The sequence below is a fragment of the Molossus molossus genome, unplaced genomic scaffold, assembly GCF_014108415.1.
Source record: "Molossus molossus isolate mMolMol1 unplaced genomic scaffold, mMolMol1.p scaffold_m16_p_2, whole genome shotgun sequence".
NCBI lineage: Eukaryota > Metazoa > Chordata > Mammalia > Chiroptera > Molossidae > Molossus > Molossus molossus.
The window spans coordinates 26,974,701-26,989,839 of NW_023425355.1; the positions used below are offsets into that span (position 1 = coordinate 26,974,701).

Consider the following 15,139-nt stretch of genomic DNA (forward strand, 5'->3'; position numbering starts at 1 on the left):
AGAAACATAGTAAGTTATGTTTATATTAAAGCAGATTACAGTTGCACTCCTGCATGACTGGAGTCTAGGTACTAGACCATGAATTAGAAACAACCTCTCTGATGATTAGTGATGATGAACATTTCTTCATATGTCTCTTAGCCATTTGTATGTCCTGTTTGGAGAGGTGTCTATTTAGTTCCTCTGCCCATTTTTTAATTGGATTCTTTGTCTTCCTTTTGTGGAGTTGTGTGAGCACTCTATATGTATTGGAAATTAACCCCTTATCTGATATATCATTGGCAATTATGCTCTCCCATACAGTGGGTAGCCTTTCCGTTTTGATGATTGTATCTTTCGCTGTGCAGAAGCTTTTGAGTTTGATGTAGTCCCATGTGTTCATTTTCTCCTTTGTTTCTATTGCCTTAGGTGATGCGTCAGTAAAAATTCTGCTGCGTATGATGTCTGAGATTTTGTTGCCCACAGTCTCCTCTAGGATTTTTATGGATTCATGGGTTACATTTAAGTCTTTTATCCATTTTGAGTTTATTTTGGTGTAGGGTGTAAGTTGATGGTCTAGTTTCATTTTTCGGCAAGTAGCTGTCCAATTTTCCCAGCACCATTTATTAAAGAGGCTGTCCTTACTCCACTGTATGCTCTTGCCACCTTTGTCAAATATTAATTGAGCATATTGCCTAGGGTCCATTTCTGGGTTCTCTATCCTGAGTGAAACAAGCCAAGCAGAGAAAGACAAATTTCATATGATCTCACTGATTTCTGGAATATAATGAACATAACAGTTTGAGGACAATCCCCTAAGGAGTGGGGAGCTGAGAGAGGGATGAACAACAGAATTTATATGCATATAGGCATGAACAGTGGACATGGACAACAATCGGGGGAAGGGGCGGGGAGGGAAGGGGGAGGGGGGAACCACTGGGGGAAAAAAGGAGAATCATTTGTAACAAAAATTAATAAATAAAAAAAAAAAAAAAAACTCAAAAAAAAAAAAAAAAAAAAAGAAACAACCTAAGGCTTAAATAACTGGAGTGTTTTAAAGTTCTAACTTCTGCCAAATCGAAAATCTTCCTGTTAAACTAAGACAGGAAACTAAAGAGTCTTGTTTGCCATTAAAATAGGTATTACTAAGGTTACAAAGAACTAACTATAAGATGGTGTCATCTATTGTTTCAGATTTATCAGTTTGAAAGATTGTTGTCTATACTGCTGTGAATAATGAATCAGAAGTATTATTTCCCATGAGGCCACCTCAGTGATACAAAACTTTAAATGAATTCAGCTACAAAGAGTTCATTTTCTGATAAGCTCCTTTGGTCCCTTCTGGATTCTGTGACTTTCAAGTCACATCTGCTACATTCCATCTCACATACATATTCCTTCAACTACACAGTAGATCTTACACCCGTACATTTTGGAGCGAAGTCCAGTGTTCACCATTAAACCTAAAATCCCACAACACTTTTCTAACTTGGTACATGCACACAAATGTCCAGCCCCAAAGGATTTTCTCCAAAACAATTCTAGAGACTGAAAATATTTTTAGTTCAAACCATGGAGAACTTCTTTGTATTCCTTATATATTGCACAATAATTGGGTTATGGGACTTCATTCTAGCTAGTTGTAAAATAATTTGTTTTGTCTACCCACCTTGGGCTGTGTATAAGCCTCTAAAAAGCAACTTTTCTGATGACTCAAACCTTTTCCAGTCTGGTACTTGGTGGTTTGGGTTGAAATTTTTGTTTTGTTTTGTTTTGTTTTGCATTTACCTTCAGATAGAGCAGGAGGAAGGGAGAGAGAGACAAAAACATTGATGTGAGAGAAACACATCAAGTGGCTGCCACCCAATCGACCCCAACTGGGGCCAGGGACAAATTGCAACCTAGGTACATGTCCTTAGAGGGAACTGAACCCAGGACTCTCTGGTCCGTGAGCCAACAATCTAACTGCTGAGCCAAACCAGCCAGGGTTTGGCTGCAGTTTTATGGGGAAAAGCCTTATAGGAAGAGAAATGGAAAAGACTTACATGTCAAAAAGCCAATAGTTCCAAAGTGGATGTGTCAAAATAGCTTTCATTGGCCCAAAATGAACAGGCAATAACCATCTGGTGAAGACACAGACCAAAAGTACTTGGGGCAAACACCTAACCCTGGATGACAAAAAGCATCTATGATAAGAGAGGAAAGCCATCTTACCAGTATTTTACCCAAACGATAAAGAAATAACACAAGATTTTAATATTCTTTAAATTGCTCTTTAAATTATGACTGGACTTAATTCCCCATATTTATTTCATAATAAACAAGTTAAAGGGAAAATGAACAGGGAAAAAAATACTTCATAAATATTTAAATGGAAAGTTTAGATTTATGTTTTCCCATCTTGATGGAGTTTATTTATGGCTCCTAACCATCTTATGATTAGGTCAGAAATAATGTTAAACAGATTGAAAGACTCAAAGAACTATAATGATCTCAATAGTTCGATTGACTTTTTCAGTATACAAAACAATCCATATGATCTAGCTCTATAAAACAACTTGATTTGTTTCTCTTTTGATATCCTATTGGCAGTGTCCCTGCTTATCACAACTTGGAGAGCCTACTTTATCATGAAGCAATTGGAAAACTCTCACCTAGCAAATCACTCAAATAGAGCATAATTTTATCTAGCATACTACATTGGGGCCTGGGTTCCACTACTCCTCTGAAGGGATCACATTACCAAAGTATCCTTTGAAATTCATTTTCCTTTCAAGATTAATAATCTTAATTAATTTCTTCACTGATCATATGCAGTCTATTCCATACTGGACCATTTATGCTATTGGGCCATAAACTCCTAGAGAATGAAATTCTTAATTGTTCAGTGTGCTCCCTTTATATACCCTCCAGTGCTTTCCAAGTGCTTTGCAATATAGAAAGTCTTAGTGTCAACTAGTCAAGAAAGCCTCTGGCATTTATTATCTTGATGAATAATCAATCTCTGAGCACAGGTAACTATTAATAGTAATAAATTAAAAAAAAAACACAAAAAATAGACATTGAATATGAGACAACTAAAAGTTCCAATTGGATCAGGAGAAACAGTTTAACTTCAAAAAGAGGAATAGTATTTCTACTTCAGAGAAGATAAACAGAGCTGTCCTAACAAAATTTCTCTGGCCAAAGGGTCCATACCAAAATAATGCTAGCAAACAACTGCTAATAGCATGTATGCTGCCATTAGTTAAGGATGACTTTTTATTCCAGTGGCTGTCTTGCCAATATAATGTAAACAATGCTTTGGAAGGAGTCAAGTTATCTGGTTCAGCAATGAAGCTGAAATAAAAAAAAAAAAGTATCTACCTGTGGTCTTTCTTCCTACCTACCCAGCCAATGCTGAAACTAAGAATGGATAAAATTCCTAGATATCAGAGGAAAAGTGAGATTGTGCATTGAGTACCACTGAGTGCCTGTAAACCAACAAGGTAACTGGGCATGTCAAAGATTAAACCTACCACGTTATGGTGATGTTAACTAAAAGTGAGTGGGAATTTCAACCTCAGAGCACATTGCTTTAAAAAGAACATAAATGTTTACCATTGTGACATTACTCAAATTAGAACATCAAGGAAGAATCTTCCATAATACTCTTAATAAAAATAAGATCTTGATTGTAACAGTCTTCTTTTGTTATTTCCTTTGCTTTATTGGCACAATATAAATTGGGTTTTTAATAGCTTGAGCTCTATTTTTATAATGATAATTAAAATCAGAAAGAATCATTTATTTCATCATTGAGCTGACCTTGGTCACCTGAGTAAATCCCAGATAAGCAAAGCTAAAAAGATGATAATATTCACAATCAATCAATAACAGCAGTAATTGGCACATTCAATTCCTAGAGCTAGACACATAGAGAGCATTAAAAATATTGTTGATTAAATGAATGATATATATCTGGCATGGATTATCCCTGCCTGGTATTAGAATATTGAATACCTGAGGCAAGATAAAAAAAATAAAATAAAAGCTGAAAGTCATACAATTAGATACACCATATACATATATACTCCTGTCTTCAAATAATTAAGCATTTTACTTGGTATATTTGCAAGATGCTGAAGATATTTCTAAATATTCTATATGAGCCCTGGCCTGTTTGGCTCAGAGGTTAGAGCGTCAGCCTGCGGTCCTGAGAGATCCGGGTTCGGTTCCCGCTAAGGGCACGTACCTCAGTTGCAGTTTGTCCCCGGCCCTGGTGGGTCGTGCGGGTGGCAGCCACTCGGTGTGTTCTTTTCACATCGATGTTTCTCTTTCTCTATCTGTTCCTCTCTCTCCCTCCCACTCTACCTGAATGAAAAATGGAAAAATGTCCTTGGGTGAGGATAAAAAGAAAAAAAAAAGATTCTATATGAGAAAAACCAAGGGTAAAATAGCCACATGAATTGCAAAACAGTTTATCTAGCCTCTAAGATGCGAATTCAGGTCCAGGAGTATTTAGTCAACCTCTTTGTTGAAGTAAAGATAAAACATTTGACAGCAAATGCTATTCTGATAAAATGAAATTTTCAATTACTCTATTAACATCTGATCCATGCTACCATTTCTGGAACCCAGTAGCACACTGCTTTGCAATGTCATAAAATCTTCTCCATTGAGGACTCCATATTTTGCCAAGAGACTAGTTGAAATGAGTGTTTGGAAATTTAGTGAGGTGAGAGGTGAGCCAGGGGAATAGGTAAAAGCATAAAGAAGGGATGTTTAGTCACTGAATTATAATTTCATTAAAGGCTAGAGAAAATGAAATCACACATTGTTGGTCCAGTGTTTAAAGTGTAAATATCTTAATACACCTGTGGTTGAAACTAGAATACTCATAGTATGCAGCCTACAGAATGTTTTCATGGCTAATTTGTAATAGCAGTTACATTAGGCACAGATAAAGTTCTTCAAATCCATGTTTTACACAACAATCATGTTAAATGATATTCATGTGGTGAAACTAGCAAATAAACAAGTTAGTAAAATGCAGAAGAACCTACACTTCTAGAAATAAATCAATCATTATATTGCATTTGGATGTAAAAAGCAGATAAATGTTATTGCAAGTTTCTCTATGTTGCTTCCATTAGGTATCAATTAGCATGGGAGGAAAACCAATTCAGCGTTGTAGTGAACTCCTAATTAGGTGCATATTAGTGCAATTAGAACCATCTTTTCAGCTTATGAATTTATAATCAATAATTCAAATCATAAATTAAGAGGGATTGAGTGTGATCTGAAGCAAATTAGTTGGGCTTGGGACTAGTATGTACAAGTGCCAGGACACGAGCTCCATAAACCCAATTTTATATCAGGACTATATATTTAAGTAAGCATAACAGGATTACACATGTCATCACAAATAGTCATGCAAAGAAGCAAGGAGGAGACAGAAGCCTATTAACCCCAGCACTACTCAACCCAGAAATAACCCTGATAGGAAGATATTCAAGCCCAGTGATCCTCTGTCACTTCTTCCCACCCTACTTGTCAGTTACTTTCCTTAGAGAATACAGAAATGACATGAGACAAAATTCTTGTCCCTGCCAGAAGGTGGTAATTTTACCAAATAACTTGCAATCTGGGAAGGAAGGCATTGGTTACAGTATTTGAAAGTGACTCCCAAACTCAGCATAAAATCACCTTGAAACCAAATCTGGTGGTAAAATCTGCTGAGAGACAACACTTGTTCTCAAGGCACTCTGAGAACTACAGAGACATAGCATTAAAAAGTATCATATGCTGCCCGGCCAGTGTTGCTCAGTGGTTGAGCATCAACCCATGCACCAATGTTGCTGGTTTGATTCCCAGTCAGAGCACATGCCCATGTTGTGGGCCAAATCCCCAGTAGGGGGCATACAGGAGGCTAAACCCCTAACTTTTGCCCTTTGAGTGCAAAGGACTTCCAGACATTTTCCTTTCTTGGTTGAATATAGAAATACTGGGTTCCCATCCTTAGAAATGTGTTCTCAAGAAAGAGTTGCTGAAAATTACGGGATTTAAGCCTTTACTCTGAGAGTCACAAAGCACCTTTGACATTCACGCTGAGAATTATTCTGCTATAGTAAAGTTTTAAGAACAAAGCCCAATGAAACTTGGGCAGTGTAAAGAAGCACAGGGCTCAGGTGTCTCGGAAAACTAGAACAAATATTGTTTGTACCTTTTTCTCAAACACTAGCAACACAATTATTAGCTCATTGAACAACTGTTCACACTCAAGATGCATAAAATTATCTTTATTTTTTAAATTCTAAGATTCCCCATCAGTCATGTGTGTACATAGGTGCTAAGAAAGCTGCTGTATTAATGTCCAAAATAGAAATATCACAGAGAGAGCTATAGACATGAAACACAAGGTGAGTCAAACTACCTAAAACAAAGGTGTAAGGTACACTCCATTGAGTATTTTTGGCCCACTTTTGGAATGGTTCTGACATAACCAGAAGAAATATCATCAGGATCAGAGTTAGTCTGACAAGGTTATTGTAACCCTTACTCTTCTCCAGAGACACCCACTCAAACTTCAAGAATAGTTCAGCTCTAGAACCCCCAGGATTTCAGAGCACTTGAGGTTGAGATGTCCATCACAGTATCAATGAACCAAAAAGACCTGGGACTATTTTTTTCTTCTTCTAGGAATCTTTGAGACTTTCAGTGCCAATCTGAGTTCAGAGGAGATTCCATTTTGTTTCTCCTTAAATTTCTAAATTGGTAGTCCTCATAAACAACGATACCATATTGCCCTGGATTGACTAACTAAAACTATCCTAGTTTGAATGGTTACAAAATCAGGCATACATGGTAAATTAACTCGGTGTTTGCTTTTCAACCACTGTGCCTTAGAATAAAAGGAAAAACATTTATTATGTGAAACCAGGTTTGAGATAGTAAAATGTTATAAAATGTCGATTGTTGCTATTGTTTGAGATAGTAATAATCAACCTAAGCAAACTGGTAACACAGTGTGGGTAGCCAGCCTAGAGTTAATTTGAGAATATAATTAAGGATCATTATGAAAAGCTCAGAAGTACTTGGATATCTTAAGGAAGAGCTTGAGATATAAGGAAGACCTGAATTGCCTTTGTACCTGAACTTTAATGATTGAACCAGATTAAAAAGAACAAACCCAAGGGTTGGTTCAAGGTTTAGCCACTGCTGAAATAATGGAAACAATTAAGATACATACATGAAAATCAAATATTAAGAAACAAATTGTGAAAGTGTTGCCAAAATGGAATAGTAAAAAATGTTTGTGTATATAATCAACATCTTTTATGTAGAAGAGTCTTGAGATAATGCTACCCATTTACTTTAGAATACTCTCATTATTATATAATCTAGGCTATATATATTATATTCCATTTGCAAGGAACACTCCCTCAGAGAAAATTAAAAAAACTAGCTGTAGTCCACTGATGTTGTTTTCCTAGAAAAATGTGACAAGACATTAAAACAGATGTTCTAGCCAGGCATAAAGTGAGAATCAATTATGAATATTTCCTTTCTTAAAGTTATTTCATTTTAGAGAACATCTACCTAAAACCCTTTGATATAAATAAAATAGCATTTCTTTGAAATACAAGATTAGTAAATGATACATACCAGTCTGTATCCTGTGACACACTGTTAATCTGCTGAGAATTAAAGTCTATTTTTCAGTTATGTAAATGTTTATTTTATTATTTTTTTAGTTTTAGACTTAGTTAGGTTGCCCAGAAAGTATATTATCTCTGAGGATGTCACCACTCACCAATTAGGGAAGGCAGCAGTGCACAATCAGTACTGACCTCTCTATATTATAGACCTTGGCACTTGAATCTACTGGGGAGGAATGAAATAGACAATTTAATAGAATCTACAGTGACTAATTTTTTTCCATGGAAAACATTTTGTTTTGTGGATCGTACACTTTTTTTTTCCTTTGGATTCATTTACAAGATACAAACAAAAGCATTTAATGATGTTTACAGTGAAATGAAACAGCTGAAAACCAGCATATAATCACCATATTTTGTTTTCTCATCTTTAAGTCTCTTAGCAGTGGGGCTTCCAGCTGAGCTTGCATCTAGATTCTCTCAAGACATAGCCAAGCATCCTGAAGCTTCACTAAGCCTAACACCAAGCTGAATTCATAGTTCTTAATTGAAAAGGACAGGCTGTTCGCCTAGCATGTTTGCATCAGTAAAATATTTAAAATGACATTTGTGCCCAAGTCCATCTGAACATTCTAGCTTAGCTGAATTCTACTAATGTTTTGCACCCTGGTTTATGCCTAACACAATTTTATTTTTTAAAATTTATTTTTATTGAGTTTTTTAGAGAGAGAAGAAGGGAGAGGGAGAAAGAGATAGAAACATCTGTAAGAGAGACATCAACATATATTGGCTGCCTCCTGCATACCCCCTGCTGGGGATGAAGCCCGCAACTTGGGCATGTGCTCTGACTGGGAATTGAACTGGGACCTATTAGTCCATGGGATGGAATGATGCTCAATCCACTGAGCCCACTGTCCGGGCTTAACACAATTTTAAATAGCTATTCTTGCTAAAGCATATGTGGTTGAATTCACAAAAATACACTCTTTTTCATGCATGAGAATGCTACTTCTGACATGTAATTTGAAGTGTTCTTTACATATACCAACTACTATATTAAATCAGCCATGTTTTCCTACCATGGTATCTCCTATGACCAAGAGCATAGATCTTTGTGGTAACCAAAGAGATTTGGCAAAGCAGTCCCATAAACATAAAAGAAGTGTAGTACTTTCCCTCCTCAGTAGAGTATAAAATTGATAAATTGATGTTCAAAGAACAGAGTCTCTCTTTGGGTAAAGTTAACCAGCCTGACATGGAAATAAAATCCACCCCTTTGGTCTCATTAGTGCTGTGTCTACGCAACTTTATTGTTCAGATGAATTCCCAAAAAGGGAAACAGTCCTGGTGAGAAGGCATATGCTCATTTCCCATGTGCTAAGTACAGTTATTAATTGAAGAGAAATTATATATATATATATAATTTTTCCAGCTTTTTAAATGCCTGAATATTATACAATCCCAGGAGATCCATCCAGGGAGGGTAAAGAGGGATCAGGTCAGATATCAGGACATTTCAAAACCCCTAGAAGCTTCTGAGGCATGAGCACAGTGCATACCTTGACAACACACTCAATATAATAAAGTAGTAGAGTGTGCCTACAAGCATTCTGGTTTCTTTGGTATCTATGGTTGCAACTTACATCCAACCAGCCCTTACCATGGTCAGGCATCTGGGATCCCATGGAGGTCACACTGGTGTTCAGCACATCGTTGACAGCAGTATCACAATACAGGCTCCGCTGGACATCATGCTCACTGTCAGTCTGGTCACTCTCTTCATGTCCACTATCCTTCAGGCTGTTGCCCTCTAGGTCCTTGAAGGTGGAGCTGCTGGGTTAAAGAAAGAATGATCATTTACAACTGTGAGAGACATGATTTTTAAAATCTTTCAGAGTTAAGATGATGTCAGCTCTGTGGTGAGACCAACAGTGACTGGATTGCTCAACAGGGTAGGAGAAAGAGAAATTTCAGGTTAAAGATAATGGAACTTAAGATTGCAGGGAGATTCCCACTCTTGGATGCTGATGCAGCTAATACTTCCATTCACATATCTTCAATGCATTACTATAGGCAAGGCAGAAGAAGCTGCAAATCTAACACAACCACCTGCAAAAAATATAATCATTTCAGAAGGTGTTCTTTCTTTTGTTATATAATCAAAGTAAAATAATAATAGCTAGTGTTTACTGGGGAATTACCATGCATGAGACACTGTTCTAAGTGCTTGACATGAAAGACATATTAATAGAAACATAAGAGAAAATATGTTAGTAGATATTCCCATTTACAGATAGAAAAAAACACAAAGGCACATGGAAGTTAAATAACCTGTGCAAGGTCACACAGTCTGTAAAAATATAGCAGTTCTACAGTCAAAACCAGACAGTCCAGTTCCAGAGCCTGGACCCTTTAACTACCACATATACTGCCTCTCCAAAGATGTCTCCTAATCAACTGTAAAAATGAAAGTGTCAGTAATTGAGGTAAAGCAATTAAAATAGAAAGGATTGTCAGGATCAGCGAGTTCATGTCAGTTTTAACTGAGAAAGACAGAGGGACAGATTCAAAGAAAAAGAGGAGAGGCAGTAGTGAGAAGAGCCTTGGAGCATGGAAAGTAAGACAATAGGATGAACCAGAAAGTGGACTCCAACAAAACTGTGGATGTAGAACCTGGAAACCTTCAGTTCAAAAGTTTGTGGGTAAATTTTTATTGCAATTGTTCAATCAATCTACCACACAATGCACTAAGCATACTATCCAGAAAGCTCACACCATTTCTCATGAACTAGACAATAACACATAAAGTATACCCATAGAGGCCCCACCTGCTATTTCTAGTACTTTGCATGTCCTGACAAATCTGCAGCTGTGCTGCACCATGGACCATATATTATGCATCTAAAATACCTAGTGAATGGTGACTCCATTCCCTAGCCAGTAAGAAAGCAGCAAAGGCATACTCAAGAAAATGTGTTGTTGTTTCAACAAGGGAAGGTGGCACGCTTGTGAATTAGGACAAGTCCCAACAGACCTACTATACCTCTGAAAGGAAGCCCTGTGGAGATGACACTGCAAACTCACTTGGTCTGCTCAACCTTGAACCTCCATAAGCCTAGCTCTCTGAGGCTTTGATAGGAACATTCAATACATATGATGAAGAGCTATGCCAACGGATACATCATCATTCTCCACATTTGGTCAAAAGAAGTCACAGCAGATTTTTAACACATGACCAACCTAGATGTAAAATGCTTGCTGTCCTGAATATGAAAAGGAAAAGATCAAAAGGGCAGTTTAACTGGAAAACCATAATCATAAGAAAAATGAAGAGTAAAAAAGTAAAACATTGAACTGTTTGCTAATTATTTTCAGAAAGGATAACTGATCATCAACTGTATTAAAACTAAAATCACTCAATAAGGCAACTCACTCAGCTCCTCCATATTATGTCATGCAGCTATTCAGCCTTGTGGACACAACAGGATGCAGTTCTATTAAAAAAAAAATCATTCTATAACTCTTTTATGGTCAAGAAGACTAATTGGAAACACATGCTTTAAAGTTGGCCACAATTTTTAGCTTTATGGCATAGATTTTGAGGCTTCCTATAAATACTAATCCCACAGCTTGAACAGATTTAAAGTTCATTTTTTAAGAAAAAAAAAAATTGGTCCTGCCCACATGCACTTTCACACACTAGAAAAAAGGAAATGGCCTGCCTGGATGATATAACTAGCTTCTACATTTTTTTAAACACATTAATTTTTTTATCTGCATCAATGATATCTGAAGCATATGAAACCTTCTTTAATCAACAACACAAAAGTGTTACTTTAAGCCAGAGATTTCAGCCCTGAATTGACTCTATTTCAGCAGTTGCGAAAACTTGCTCAAGATATATGATGATGAGAGATATAGTCTAAGGATAATGCAATTAATCATCATTTAGAGCAGAGTTTCTCAACCTTGGCACTACTGACATTTTAGACTGCAAAGTTCTTGGTTGTGTGGTGGGCTGTCCTGTGCATTGTAGGATGTTTAGCAGCACCATTGGCCTCTACCCACTAGATACCAGTAGTGCCCCTCACAGAAGCTACAACCAAAATGTCTCCAGATAATGCCAAATGACCCCCAGTTCAGAACAACTGCTCTAGGTTCTTTAAACTCTGTTCCCGTGACATGTTAGATTTCCAGACTATAGTGAAAAGAACACAACTTGCAGTCATTAAAACAAGTACTAATCCATAGTCTGCAATTTCATCAATGGGACCCTAGACTTGATATTTAATCTCTTTAAGCCTAAGTTTCCTTGTCTGTAAAATGCATCTGCTATAACGTCCTTCACAAGGCCATTTTGAGAACTCGATTAGATACTGTTCATAAAGTAGCAGGTATATACAAATGCTCAATAAATGATTATTGTTTAATATGACCATTACTCCATATAGCAATGTTTTATTGAGTTACAATTAAATAGTATGTACAAAGGATTGTTATAGGCTTGATGTAGAAAATGTATTTTTAAAGAATGTTTCTATATGTTCCACAAACTATAGTCAGACCTTGTCCACTATGTTCATTTTTCCTAAAATTCGGGAACAGAAAAAAAAGTATCCTGTCAAGTGTGTATCATTTGTTTATTGAAAAATGAGACTATATTCCCTGGTACACTTACCATTTTGTCTTGCCTTCCCTAAAGCTTCAAGGTAAATATAATGTTTAATTGCAGTGAGTTGGATGCCAGGAATGTAGCTTCTTCTAATCGGTTTTGGCTCTGCCTTTTTATAATTTGATTAATCTATTTTATATGCATCTGAATATTATAAACCATCTCGGGGCTTTTGACTTTTAGGTAGAAAGGAGAGAAATAATAAAATAGTGAAGGATTGGCTACTAAGAACTAGTATTGTGAACATGAGAAGTCATGTATTCTTAAAAGAAAAAGAAAAAGGGTATCTCCCTCTCCCCCAAATCTTATAATAATTAACTCTTAAAGACCAGTTTGTCCATCTGACAAACTAAATACCACTTACTCTGATAAGGATATTTAGTGGCTTAATGAATGGATTTGTATAAGGCACTTTCAGACCAAATGAGCAAGTTGCTGCAAATTATATAACAGCCTGGTAAATGACTACTCGCCCAAAACAAATAACAATTTATGCCAGGCCTTTTAAAATGCTGATTTCACTTGTTTTATTACCTGTGTCCCTCTTGGGAGACTAAAGACTTATAAACCAACTTTTGTGGGACAATAAATTAGGGGTATCTGTTTGCAGTGGTATTGTAAATGCAAATGTTTCTATTACTGCTCTGGTAGTCAACAGAGGGACAAATTTGTTTGAAAATACCTAAAACAAGACTCTACATATAATAGTTACTCAGAACATGTTTGATGAATAAATATTATTCAAATTTGACCTGCATTTTACCTTTAAAATATTTAAAATATTTCCAAAAGACAGAATAATCTTAAAGGAAACAGGTCACATCTTCCTAGTACGTGATAGCACATACCCAGGGAATGCCATCTGAAAGTAAAAATTAGAAGGGAGCGAAAATCAAAAATAGTATTGTAACTATATTTAAGAAATATTGGGAAGATCCCAGAGTGGTTCCTGGACCACCTGTATCACAATAATTTGGGGAACCTGTAAAAACTGGAGATCCTCTAGGGATGTAGCTACAGACTGTGCATTTAACAAGCTTCCTAAGTTATTCTAATGCCCATTAAGGGTCAGAAACTGCTGGCTTAAAGGAAATATCAGTGCTAGTTTTCAATGGAAAAATGCCGATGTTTTCTTCAACTTCTTTCATCCACTCATTCAATGAACATGTACCAACACTATTAGTAGACAAGGCACCATACCAGGTGCTGCAAAATCCTAGGACAACTTGGGTGGAAAAGGAAAGCACTAATGCATGGTTTACAGGCCACTGCTTATTTTCCTTTCCACACTGCTTCAGTACCTTGTTCACTTTCTGTGTTACGTTCTTTGAGCTACAGCCCCATGTGCTGCTTGATATTGCTCCAAAAGCACTGCAGGAGTGCATATCAGAGAGCAGCACTGAAACCAGGCATGAAGAAAGAGTGGTGCAGCAGGAGCAAAGTACCACTGTTGGCTTTCCTTGCTCTGAGAAGATAGCAAGAAAACAAACAGCAGGAAGGGAGTCCATCCAGAAAAAAAAAAATCCCAAACTGTCTTGGCTTGTTAATCAGGGATTCCAATATAAGCCTTGGGTACACCTGCTGTTTGCAGGCAATGTTCTAGGGGGGAAATACAAAAATACAAAGCTAGATTCCTCAGTGCATAGCATTATAGGGAATGTGCCATATATCTTCTTTTTCCCTTCTGTATTTATTCTTCAGTCTCCTCAACCTTGATTTGTGCTAGAACACTCCTTGCCCTCTGGCTTTCTGTTGGTTTACCTGAGGTAGATGCAAGACAGAAAAAGAAGCCTGTGTGTAAGCAGTTTGGCCAAGACATTTAACAACTGCTGGAGAATGCCAAAAGATGAGTCCAAGAAGGATCCTTGGATGAGTAGCAAGTGAATAGAGGAAGAGAGAATGGATAGGAAAGAAAGTTCTCAAAGTTGGCCTGAAATTGGATTGGCATTCAAAGAAACAGGGACTTGATTGTAAAATTAAAATTGATCATCTAATTCACGATTTCCTGGGCAGGAGCTTTTCCCATGCATGTAAATGGATCCTCAAGAAACCACATTTGGCAAAACCCTTACAAACATCGCTGTGAGCTATTTGAACATGGTTTGCAGGGTTTTATTACCTGGTGTTAATCACCACTCTCTTTTGACATTTCCACACATTTTACATTTAAAATGCTTAGTCTCCAGAAAAGCATAATACACAAGATTTCTGTATCTTTGCAGGTATTGTACTTTATCTAAACCCGATTGATCCCATAAATTCCAAGGCCTTTGTGGTTTCCCAAAGCCCTCAAAATTCCAAAAACAGAACCTGGCAAAAATGCATGAGTCCCTTATCTTTCAAATGTTTCCTTTTAATTAATGTGGTCCCTAGTAAAAAGCCACTATCTTTGATTTCAGACATTAGGAGACTTTCCCACTGACAACCTGTTAAGTCCAGGTTGTGACTTTTGTGTGTGTAAACAAAAATATATAAAGCCCTGGCCAGTGTGGCTCAGTTTGTTGCAGTGTTGTCCCATACACCAAAAGGTGGCAGGTTCAATTCCCGGTCACGGCACATATCCAGGTTGTAGGTTCGATTCCCAGTCGGAGAGTGTGCAGGAGGCAACCGATTGTTTCTCTCTCACATCGATCTCTCTCTCTTTCTCTCTCTCTCCCCCTCCCTCTCTCTAAAAATCAATTAAAAAACATATAAAGTAATTAATCAAAATCAGAATTATCTAGTGAGTACCAAAGCTGCTATGGAAATACGTGTATCCCAAAAGCAAAATATTTAAACATAAGTTTTCATCTCATCAGTCTGCTTTCTATGTATGTTAGATACCCAGAGCCAACCTAAAATGGTGAGG

The 15,139-nt window shown here is 37.0% G+C and overlaps 1 protein-coding gene across 3 annotated transcripts in view; it reads right to left on the bottom strand.

Annotated features, from left to right (window-relative positions):
• PCDH19 (protocadherin 19) overlaps positions 1-15,139 on the bottom strand; it is a 107,504-nt gene that overhangs the window by 29,083 nt on the left and 63,282 nt on the right. For 2 of the 3 annotated variants that reach the window (XM_036271177.1, XM_036271176.1), the window contains one exon: positions 9,280-9,452. In XM_036271177.1, the coding sequence (XP_036127070.1) occupies positions 9,280-9,452 (173 nt within the window). The remainder of the gene's footprint in view (positions 1-9,279; positions 9,453-15,139) is intronic. The other variant, XM_036271178.1, reaches the window with a different exon arrangement.